At 44.9% G+C, this 12,423-nt stretch overlaps 1 protein-coding gene across 3 annotated transcripts in view; it reads right to left on the bottom strand.

Annotated features, from left to right (window-relative positions):
- ATP6V1H (ATPase H+ transporting V1 subunit H) overlaps window positions 1-12,423 on the bottom strand; it is a 62,123-nt gene that overhangs the window by 41,698 nt on the left and 8,002 nt on the right. For 2 of the 3 annotated variants that reach the window (XM_059901273.1, XM_059901275.1), the window contains 4 exons: window positions 11,993-12,082; window positions 7,739-7,852; window positions 4,960-5,064; window positions 1,782-1,835 (listed from right to left, as the gene is read on the bottom strand). In XM_059901273.1, the coding sequence (XP_059757256.1) occupies window positions 1,782-1,835; window positions 4,960-5,064; window positions 7,739-7,852; window positions 11,993-12,082 (363 nt within the window). The remainder of the gene's footprint in view (window positions 1-1,781; window positions 1,836-4,959; window positions 5,065-7,738; window positions 7,853-11,992; window positions 12,083-12,423) is intronic. The other variant, XM_059901274.1, reaches the window with a different exon arrangement.

Here is a 12,423-nt window from a genome sequence, read left to right as displayed (position 1 = left end):
ATCCCTAAAACGTGGCTTATGGTGAGACCGATGTCAAAGACGGGGTGTGAACATTCAAGGAGATGTAAATGCAAAATGACTAAAACACTGCCAGGCACACAGGAAGAGCTCCACACATACCAGCTACCAATTCTGATCCCCCTACTGAAATACAAGTATCAAAGGAAGTGCTAACACCTCTCTGTCAACTTCGTTAAGTCTGCCTTCCAAGCTGACAGCCTTCTGAAAAAGCAGGAACCTCCAGCAAGAGACAGGGGGTATGTTCAGGTGTGAAGGGCACTAAACGGAAGAGAGGGGGCCACCAAAAGCCAGCTTTTCTTCACTCAGAATCACCCCTGATGCTAATTCCGTTTGGGATATACGTGTCTGAGTCGACCAGATAAACCACTTTGACTAACCACTGCCAATTCAATAGATCAGCGTTGTTTTTCCCACACACCGGACAGAAAAGAGCAAAAGAAGAATGTCACGTCACCAGAGCTCGCACCTCACTGCGTGAGCTTTACTAACTTCCAAACACTTTAATAACCACTTAAGTTTATTCCAAAAACACCTTTCAAAAATTTTACAAATAAGTCTAATTAGACAATTTTTCAAATCAAACAATTTTTCAAAATTTCAAACTGGTAGAAAGAAACTCAAGTCATGTAAAATAAGGATTCCCAATTTAAACATCTGCTTATGGCTGACTATCCAGACTTCGAACCTACCGCCTCCTTCCCCCACCCTGGCCCCAACACTGCTCACTTAGTTCTGTACCCTGTTCTGATTTCAGAAGACGCGCGGCCATTTTCCGGCCTGGCGCACTATTTGCCAAGTCCCTCGACCCGTGCCCCAAGAGCAGCCCCACTCCTGGCTTTGAGAGGGACTGTGTCGCCCTCTCCAGTCTACGAGCACACACAGGGCGCGGCCTGCGGGTTGTGGACACGGACCCTGCGTGGCCCCCACACAGCTTCGCTGAGGTCTAGCACGGGCAGGTGGGAGACACCATCCTCGGAAGGTGCTTTCCGGTTTCCCAGAGATACTTCCAGCAAAGGAAGCTGAATATGCCTCACCTACCTTTCTAACTCTCCCCCCACCTCGCTCTCGGCTGGCGCTATCCAGGCCAACCCATACTTGTCCAAATCTGTTGGCAATTCTTGAACTAGTCTCAAGACAGCAAAGTTAAACCACTCCCAACCGGGGGAGATAACCCTAACCAGGAGAGGAACTGGGGGGGCATGATTAGCTTTAACCTTTAACCTTTTGGCTCTACATAAATGTGGGGCAGGATCGGCCCGAAAAAGGGGGAGGGAGAGTCTGGCCACCACGTAGGGCCCCATTAAACCCTGAGCGACTCAGGCAAGTAGTGGGTTTTCGTGCCAGCGGGGAACGGAACTGTTTTCAGCTGCCTGGCGCAGGGTTCGTGTACCTGTCAGACGTTCGCGTTCATGAGACAGCTAAAGTCTTAAGAGAGGAGCTCTGCTTACTCACTCGACTTGTGCACCTGAGTCCAGACTTGCTCTGATTCTCAGGCCTGAGAAAAAGCTGCCTGAAGAGAAGAGCAACAGGAAGAGGAAGTCCCATGCCCACCAACAGCAGAAAGCAACCGCACAGCCCAGAGAGGCTTACTTTACACACAGCTTTCACAACACCATTAACCCAACTGGAGGTGACACCAAATCCACGGATTTACATCCGGGGGACTAGTGAACACCTTCAAGACGTTAAATGTCTGTGACTCAAAATAACTTAAATTCAGGGTGTTAGGAGGCCAGTGAACGAGGAAGGAAGGTACTTACATCGCTTGAGGAGACCGTCCCTGCTTCAACAGCGACGCCGCTGCCACGCAGTTTCTATTACGAAATAAATAACTTATTACTTAGTTTTGCTTTTAACTTTATCCTACTTCATCAGCTTACGAAAGAGAGCTAAGCAAATTTTATCACTGTTTTCCTAACCCTACTGAACGGAGTATCATCCGCTAATAAAAAACGTGGGGATGATACGAAATATTCTAAACGCTGTTACACTCTTCCGGATCATATCTTCATCAATAAATTATTTTAAAAGGAACAATAATAAACTGAATACTAAGTTCCAATTACATTTCATAAGTGAAGCTAGTGCACATTTCCAAGTCTCAGGATTTACTTCCTGGGTCATTTTTCCAATGAGACAACTGTCTTAAGCTGAACCATCTACACTATATTCTGTGGCAAAGCTTTCCAAACAGGTGCCTGACGATGGGAAGGTACTACATGGAACTTAAAAAATTAGGTTATCCACAGCAGTGCTAACACATTGTCATGACAATCAGAACCTCACCTGTTACACAGAAATGACCAAAGAAAATTTAAGGTAGAAAGTCAGAAGCTGAATATGCAAGAGAAAAGTGATCATGAATTTCTGAAAGGAAATTTTTATTTTGTTTTATTCAATAACTTATCTACTAAGTGCCAGGCATAAGCCCCTATAACCCAGGTATAACAGTTAAACTATTGGGAAAAAGGCTCCTAAATGTCTCTATAAAGTCAAAGAACAAAATATCCAAATTGGCACCTAATTCAGACTTTTGAAAGTCTATTTCTATTAGAATCATGAAAATGTGGTCCTTTTTATGAGGGAGAAAACGCTTATGATAGAGAAAAAGAGACCTTGCAGAAACAGTGCTATCACGTGGCATTTAAGCAAAGTAGAAAATAAAAGCCCGAACAAGCCTCTGCTTCATGCCTGTCACTGCACCCTGATCAAAGGCTGTGGACAAGTGTCTGCCCACAGCAAGGGTGGTAGCCAGCCAGAGCCCAGCGGAAGCAGTGACCAGACTCTGAGGCACGGCTGGACGGGCCTGAAGCCTCTCCCTGGGGCAGGACGTGCAAAGCAGCAACGCCAGACAGTAACTGAACGAGGCCAAAGGCTCGGCGATAAAAAGAGCAAGCGCGCTGGAAAGATACAGAAAGGTCTTTAAGAGCGTGTGTCTCACACCAAGTCTAATGAAAAGTGTTCCAGACACTGAAATCTCTGCTTCCACTAGTGACCGGAGAAATATCCCCCCGATTGCTGGATGTGGTTACAACCACAGCTAATCATTCTAAAACTGACCAATCATCTGTGAGGCACAACATAAATGTTACTCCTACGAGGAAAAGTCTAAGATGAAACAACCCAAAATGTTAGCGGCACACTGCAGCGTGCATTCTTTGCTACCAGATGTCATTTTATGAGTCCAGCTAGCATAGAGCCTTATTACCACCAGACCATGCCTAACACTAAAGCAGAATGAAGTTTCCTCAAAGGGAAAACTAATCTCATAAGAGGAAAAAAGAAAGGGGGGGGGGGCGGGTTACCTCTTTAACTAAGCGCTCTGATCCCAAATGATACACATGTAGAAATAAATACATCTCATCTTCACATACGTATTTTTCATGTTCTAAGTATCTTCTTTTTGAAATACCTCACAAACTCAGTAAAATCTGCAAAACTTGTGGCTCTTGTAAAAATACTTTTAAAAACTAAGCCCAAAAGAGTGTTAAAATGTATGCTGTTGACAGAGAAAATAATTGCTTTTGTTCAAGACACTTCAAAATCTCTCTATCCAAACAGAAAAGGTTATTAGGCTCCCCCCACAAAAAGGCAGGCAATGATAAGACAAAAAATAAATCGAAGCAAAATGTCATGGTGTCTCTCTCATACTTCAAATTAAAATCTACTAAAATCATAAAGTCACCAGCAATCTAAATTACAACTTTCCAAACCTTCATTTCAAATAGGCCCTTGCTTGTCATCTAGCCCTGAGGCCACCATGCCTCCCAGCAGGGCTTCTCCTGGCCCATCCTCCATGTCCCGCCCACACCAAAGCTCACTCCCTCCTGCCTTTCCTTCCGGATACAGATACGCCTCCCCACCCAGCTCAGCTCACTCCTTCTCCGCGGCTCACTCCCTCCAAGCCCCCTCACCACCTCTCACTTGGTCATCGGACGCCTAAAGGAAAAGAAACCCTCCACTGAGCCGTCGGGAGTGTCCCGCCATCCGCCCTGCGCTGGGGAACCCAGAAGACAAAAGGGAAAACTCGTCATCTGCCAGCCATCACCCCGAAAGCTGTCCTCCTCCACGAAGAAGCGGGCTCGAGGGCCCTGACGGCAGCGAGACCACAGCAAGCAGGCTCCGTGTTCCCCTTTGGCCTTGAACTCAACCCCACGAGGACACGGTGAGATCCTGAGAGGGAGTCACTGAGGGAGACGTCCTCTCGGGCTGCAGAGAGCGGCCCCAGGCCACCCAGTGGTGCCTGGGACGGACCCCTGGCCAGGACTACAGGCGGGCTGACTAATGAGCCGTCCCGTGCTGTCTGCAGTCTGAAACCCTCCTGGCGGCAGCCAGGGCCAGTTTGTTTATCGGTGTGACTGGTCAGACAGTTTGGCCTGGGTATGTGACCACAGGGCATAAAGGACCCACTGCACACTTTCAAAGAACTCTCTCCAAACCAAGACACCTGGCACCGATCTGGGTGGTCCAGGGTCCCAGGGCAGAGATGCTCGCCCATCGCACCGTCTCTCCTCCTCTCTCGTGAGCCTCCCACGGGCGCGCCCTCCTCTCTCGTGAGCCTCACACGAGTGCACCCTCCTCTCTCGTGAGCCTCACACGAGTGCACCCTTGGAGCTGTGTGCGGCCTTCCAATCCTCCAACCCGTGTGATCTCGGCAGCTGCCGTCCTGGAAGGGAAATCCTCCCTACCTGCTGAAATGAAGGGAAAATCCCGAGTGGCAGACAGGAAGTGGAGACAGGAAGGTCTGAGCTGAAGCCAGTCACAGGCAGAAAAGGTGAAGCCCCTACCCGACCTGCAAGCAGCACGGCTGACTCATCAAGCTCAGAATGCCTCCTTTTTAACATAGAGTTTCTGTAATTTCACATAATTACCATAAATAGCTTTAAAGAACATGGACGTTATATTCCTTTCAAAGATACGAAGAGGAATGTCTTTTACCTGTGAACTCAGCTGAGTCTTTATCCAATTGAAATAGTAATTTAAGTCACTGCCTTCCATCAATTCTTTTCCCCAAGCTGCTAACTTGGCAATAATTCTTGCTGCCTGAAAAATAAGAAATACATTTGAATATTATACTGATTCTAAAAATCACACCATAGACCCTAAGAAACAGGACTCATAACCATTTTGCTGCAGGATTTCTTTTAGCACTCAACTCCTCCAAAGATAATAGATTATATTTCATTTTTAAAAATATTTCTAATATGGTCAAATGTAGTTCTAAATATTTCCATTAAAGTGAACCAAAATCAGTTGTGTTTTAAGAATTTCACGACATTCCCTGCATTATTCTGAGTTTCAAAAGTAAGATTAGGATTCATTATAAGACCAGCAAAAATCAAAAGAACACAAAAATCCTTCTTAGCGACTTTCACCAAATCACTTGCCAGAGTTCTGAGCAATCGCTCCAACAAACTGCCAGCCACTACCTCGGTCATTCAAGCCCTTGTGAGTTCTCACAGTTACAAATCTGTATCTTGGTATAAAATATATCCTGGGTATTGAATAGTCATCTCTCTCAATAGAAACAAACACCTTTTTCTCCTCACTCAAAAACTTCTCAATTTTCTCCAAGCTATAAAATGAATCACGAAGGGAGGGTGGGAGGGAGACGCAAGAGGGAGGAGATATGGGGATATATGTATATGTGTAGCTGATTCACTCTGTTATACAGCAGAAACTAACACATCATTGTAAAGCAATTATACTCCAATAAAGATGTTAAAAAAAAATGAATCATGAATTTTTTTAATTAAATAGGCAGTATAAGTGTATTTTATCAAATCATCATGTTGTATACTTTACACCTCAATAAATCCGGAAATATATATAGATATAGATATACCTGGGGGGTGGAGGGAAAGGCAGTATAAAATACTACTTCTCCACCCACAAACCCAATTTAATAAATATTCTTTCAGTACTTTCTATAAGCAAGTTAGTGTTTCAAAGCTCTCATCATTCAACAGGAGTTAATCCTAGTAGAGACCGTGAAGGCTGATTAGCTAAGGCAAAAATACACTGAGGTCTGTTCCCAGACGTGCACACAGCGAGCGAGGTGACAGAGGGCAGTGTGTGTCGTGGCATATTCGGGAGCCTGCACCACGGGGGTGGGGGCAGAGCCCAGCACCCCGACTCCCTCGCTTTGCAGTGACACGCGGTCGTCTTCACGTGCCTCGCTAAGTGAGTTCACGGACACGCTATCTAACTTAAACTGACCTGTCACAAAACAGGTAGGTGACACGAAAGGATCCCTGTAAGGAAACGGGAAATTGAAAAGATGACCAGCAGTGTAAGCACAGGCAAAAAGGGCAAAGACAGAGGGACGCGAGGCCCGGCGCTTCCCCTCCCAGCACAAGCTCTTCACCAGCACGGGGTGAACCAGCGGCCATCTGACACTCAAAATCTGAAAGATTAGCCAAAAGTAACTGAAATCATAGAGAAACTGAAACACAGACTTGGCTACACCATGAATAATGATGAATCTTACCCTAAATGTGTATTTGGTCTTTAACATATTTGTCAATTTTTTTTATAAGACCATCAAAATTAGGAAAATGTTTAAATCATGTTTCCAGACAGTGAAAATAAGCCTCTACACGATTTGAAAGAAGAAAATATATTAGTTTTTTTTTTAAAAGTACTCTTTAAAATAGTTTATTTCATGAGTCCTCCTTTTTAATTTTTTACGAATGTTCCATACAATATACGAACATACATGAATATAGATATATATGGAGAGAAAGAGAAAGCGTGTGCTCAAAACTGTTTCACTGACAGTGGATCTTGCTGTGAAAATGTAAAGACATCAACGAAATGCAGCCTCAGGAGCGCCCCCTGCAGCCCACAATGCGCTAGGAACAGAAAAGGCCTGTACAAGGACTGATTCTCTGATCGTCCTCTCAGACCTTCTGCTCAGTGTTAACACTTCCAAAGATAGCCTTTCAGGCTAAGTTTAAAACAGGAGTGTATCTAAGATATTAAAAAGCAATTAATTAACTACTTAATTAAAATAAAAATTAAACACAACAGCTGCTTCAAAGCAAAATTTAATTTCTATAGTAAAATGCAGTTAATTCTGTCACAGACCACCTAAAGCTGTTTGCACATGTGAATTTACCACAGGCTTTATTTTAAAATTTTTATTTATTTGTTTGTTGTTTGTTTGTTTATGGCTGTGTTGGGTCTTCGTTGCTATGCGCGGGCTTTCTCTAGTTGCAGCGAGCAGGGGCTACTCTTCGTTGCGGTGCGCGGGCTTCTCATTGTGGTGGCTTCTCTTGTTGTAGAGCATGGGCTCTAGGCACGCGGGCTTCAGTAGTTGTGGCACGCGGGCTTCAGTAGTTGTGGCACGCGGGCTCAGTAGTTGTGGCACATGGGCTTAGCTGCTCTGTGGCATGTGGGATCTTCCCAGACCAGGGCTCGAACCTGTGTCCCCTGCACTGGCAGGTGATTCTTGACCACTGTGCCACCAGGGAAGCCCTACCAAAGGCTTTTATCTCAATGAGTTCATCAAATGCTCTACCAACTTGAACTGTGTCAAAGCAACCCTGACTCCTCTGACCTCCCAACACCCCACATTACTAACCAGTAAGGAAGCGCTGCTTTGAAAAGTCAACGTCAGAGCAGTCACTCCTCTGGGTACTGGACGTTACCAAGTCACAACCGGCCCGGGTGCATTTCTTCCCTGAATCAGAAATGTGACCAATTCAAAACTTACCATATGAACAGTGAAGAGATCCTGGCGATTCAACATCGGCAGAAAGTAGGACCAGGCGGTGTTCTTGCTACGTTTAGCATAGTCAAAGAAAATGCTAACGCGCTGGTGATTTTCCTAAAAGAAAAAAAAAAAAAAAAAAAACCAGAAAGAAAGAAAGAAACATCACTGATCAGAATGCATTTTCCTAAAGAACGTTAACAATTGTGCACTGCTTCTCAGCCTTTCATTTTATGTCCCCTCAATCCATGTTTTCTTTTTTTAAAAATTTATTTATTTTATTTATTTATTTTTGGCCACACTGGGTCTTTGTTGCTGCGCGCGGGCTTTCTCTAGTTGCGGCGAGCGGGGGCCACTCCTCGCTGCGGTGCGCGGGCTTCTCACTGCAGTGGCTTCTCTTGTTGCGGAGCACCAGCTCCAGGCGCGTGGGCTACAGTAGTTGTGGCATGCGGGCTCAGTAATTGCGGCTCGCGGGCTCTAGAGCACAGGCTCAGTAGTTGTGGCGCACGGGCTTAGTTGCTCCGCGGCATGTGGGATCTTCCCGGACCAGGACTTGAACCCGTGTCCCCTGCATTGGCAGGCGGATTCTTAACCACTGCGCCACCAAGGAAGCCCCGGTGTTTTCTCTTTCCAGTCGGTATGAGATTTGTCTCCCTGTTATTATTACAATGGGGCAGGGGGTGACAATGGGGGCCGGGGTAGGTAGTTTTAAGTAAAATCACCTTGAATTATTATGATTAGTTTAAATCAGGTGAGCCACGATAACAGACCCCCTGCAAGTGTAGCACCCGAGTTACATCTCTCCTCAGCCTGCCCTCTCAGTGCTGTCTGGACACCTCCACCCTCCTTCCACACAAACAAAATCGGGAAGGGCAGAGAGATCCCAATTCAGCCCTAGACGGGAGGATCAGCAGGAAGCACTTCAAGCTACTTACAAACAGGCCAGGGAAACAGGGAACTGGAGACACCTCAGATGTTCTAGGTGACCCTTAGCACACGGTGATAGAAAAATCGGGGCAGATGAAGACAGCAAAAAACAGCATAGCATACCAGCAGGTACATCAGAGGAACAATTAATTCTTAGCTGAAATCATGCAAACTCTGTCACTGAAATTTTCTCTGCATATCGCTGGCTGAAATCCACTATCTGGTTCACTAAAACATGGTGGTTAAGTAGCAATATTTGGTAAACAGCACAAATAACCACATAAACAATAATTTTAACTCTCGGATCAACATTCAAATCTTTTTAAATACAATGGTTTTAACTTTGGTCTGTGCTAGCAATTACCTATTTGAGGAGTAGACTACTATCTCTTTAAGTTAACAAATCATTATAGTCTAGACTAACAATTGAAATAGTTCCGATAACGACTTCATCAAAGAACTTGAAGTTCAGGTAGGTCATCATTAACTCCACTGGTGGACTATTTTCAAAGTTAAAATTTTACCAATAAAATCAATTGTCAGAATACGTTTAATCAGTAGCTAAGGATAATGGCAGCTACCTAAGTCTAAATCTCTCCACAGATCCTTCATAAACACAGGTCAACAAGAACAAATAAAACGATACACTTGAAGATGTCCTACTGCGGACACCGCCTTGATTGGCAAAAATGTAACAACCTGACAGCGCCTTCTGTTGGCAAGGCTGTAGGGAAACAGGCATTCTCACACGCTGGCGGGAACGCAAAATGGAGTATTTGGCGATATCTTAACAAAGCTGCGTATGTGGTTCTCTTTTATCCAGAAATCCCATTTCTAAGAACTTACCGTGAAGTACACTCCCAACAATAGAAAATACATTTGCATAAGGTTATTACCTTCATTATTTCTAATTACAAAATACGGTAACCGCTTTTTGCCCGACATCTTAGCGAGGCCTCAGTGGTAGCAGCTGCCCTCCGAGCTTGAGATGCCCCCAAAGACGGCAAGAAGAAAGATGTCAGAAAGTCGGCCACTAAGGACAAAGACCCGGAGAATGATCTACGGGCAAAGCCAAAAAGAAGAAGTGGTCCAAAGGCAGAATTTGGGACAGGCTCAGGAACCTGGTCTTCGTAACAAAGCCACAGGCGGCCAACTCGGTAGGAAGCTCGCAACCCCAGCTGTCGCCTCTGAGAGACGGAAGATTCATGCTTCCCTGGCCAGGCCAGCCTGTCAGCAGCTCCACAGGAAAAGACCTAGTGACGGCTTTTGAAACAGCTCAAGTAACCTACACCAGAAACACCAGAGGTGGAGATGCCCCAGCTGCTGGGAAGATGCATGAGCGGTCCCACCAACTGCACGTTTTGAAAAATAAAACTTTATTAAACCCAATATATATGTACCTGAACCAACCTCAATGGCTATTACATCAGAGGCCAATTAAGTAAAATATGGTATATCTACTAATGTCCTCTGTAGCTGTCAAAAAAAATATGGGAGATTGAACTGAAATAGAATGATTTCTGGCATATTGCTAAGTGAAACAAACAAAATACAACAGACTATGTCTAGTATGTATTTCTGTATAAGAAAGAGAGGGAAATAAGAAAATACATGTGTACCTGTACATGTGTACCTGTTTGCAATAAGAAAAACAGGAAGGACAAACAGAAGTCTACAATATTATGACCTACAAGAGGTAGGTGGGAGTGTGGGCAAGGGGGACTGGGGACATACCTTTCTGTATAGTTTTGACTTCTGGAAGCATATAAACGTTTTACATAATAAAAAATAGTAAAATAAAACCAACAGGGATGAGGAAAAAAACTGAAGTAGATTACAAACAAAAATAAATGAAGCTGACTATTTCTGGAAAAATAATATAACCACACTAAAACAAACTTGAACACAATACTCTGCACAACCTCGTTTAAAGACAAAGTACTGCAGACAAATACTGAACTCCAGGCAAAGGGCTTTTTTCGGGCATGTGGGTCAGCAATTCTGAGCCGACTTCCTCTGTATCATGGGTAGAACAAGTGAGTAACAGAGGACGAGATGACTGTGCCCCCTCGCCAGCACAGAAGACAATCCAGCATGGAACGGGGGGCTGGCATGAACTCGGGGGCGGGGCGGTAGAGGGCACAAACTGGAGATGGTCTGTGTGAACTCACGGTTTTTAATTTACGGGTTTGTAAATGTGTATAAAAATCGAGGGAATCTGTGCATGTGTGAGTGTGGGTGGGTGGGTGTTACGTATCAACAAAACCAGGGTCTGCAGGCCAGCTCACGGCCTCCTCATTCTAGTCCAGTCATAGGAACGCGGATTACCAAGGCAGACCATAGCACTCCCCCATTTATCCTGACCTTACTTTCCTAAAGGAAAAAGTGCCGAGAAAGACAGAGATCATTCTCCGACAGGCTTGCGTCAGCCCAGGCTGGACAGCCATCCTGAGCTGATAAAATCACAACATCCCTGTAAGGGACACGATGGCCCCTAGACGGGCAGCACCCTTCCTCCTAACCTCCGGGTGCTCAGGAACAGTTCGCCCAGTGGTTGCACCCAGTAGGCCAGCGATAAATGCTCTTCCTCGTAAACTGACAGACGGACGCCCTCCAAGCAGCCAGACTGACTCTTTTCTTCAAGAGACAGGCAGACTCTTGAGTCTTCAAGACTCTTTTCCCTGAGACGTGCAGACAGGCCTTGGATTTTGCAGCCAGTTGGCCTGTTTCAGAAAGACTGCTCTCAATACCAACAATCTAAACCTAGACTATACTCCAGTATAAAATACAATACTGTGAATAAGGGAGGCCCTCTGTTTAGGGACAACAAAGCAGTAAATAGAAACTTCACGTCACTGGAAAAGTCTCAGATGAGAACCAAAATGCTCTCCAAGAACACCACGCTTTTGAGGGCAAGCACCTTGCCTACAGTCAGCACTAAACCCCCAGGGCCTGGCCCTGGCCCGGGACACAGGGGCACTGAAATCTGCTGAATGACTGAAAGAAAAGAGCCGCATCATCTGTGAGTAGGCAGAGCATCCGGAAAGCCTCAAGGGATGCACCGAGCACCGCTGTTGTCCAACGCAGAACTCTGAGGAAATACGGAAAGACATACTGATTCCCCGACATCCTAAAGACAACAAAATAGCCAGTGTGTGGGCAGTCCCATCTTTACCACTATCAGCAAATGACAACTCACACAATGAAGAAAAATATACTCTCACACTCTGGAAGGGAACAAGTGCTCTAGGTGAAACCTTACAGAAGTGCTGTTACTGGGAGAACACAAAAAGGTGAGGACCAAACGTGTCAGGTGAAGAGCACACCCACCTGCAGCGTGTCGTCGACCACAGTGAGTATGTACTGAACTGTCTGCTCTTTGGAGATGTGAGTCATCAGATTTATAAATGTCTTAGCACACTAGAAAAGATGAAATGAACATTAACCACTGCTTTCAAATGTGCAAACACGACATTTTAATGGAATTTCATTAAAATATTATTTCTCTTGCCTAAATTAGGATGCAGTTATAGAAAATGCCTGCCTTTTACAAATACTGTGATGAAGTATGGGAGGACCATACTAGGGTTTGCATCAGTTTTTTAATAATTTCTAGTGACGTCAAAATGTTTACTATTTTTAAATAGATCTCGCCACTATCAACTCTTAACACCGTAAAGACTAAGTTACGTAGACAAATCTAATATTATCATTGGTTTTGGGGCTTTTTTTGTTTGTTTTTTTGGTTTTGGGGTTTTTTT

Source organism: Balaenoptera ricei, chromosome 17 (assembly GCF_028023285.1).
Source record: "Balaenoptera ricei isolate mBalRic1 chromosome 17, mBalRic1.hap2, whole genome shotgun sequence".
NCBI lineage: Eukaryota > Metazoa > Chordata > Mammalia > Artiodactyla > Balaenopteridae > Balaenoptera > Balaenoptera ricei.
This window is presented reverse-complemented; position numbering and strand designations above follow the sequence as displayed.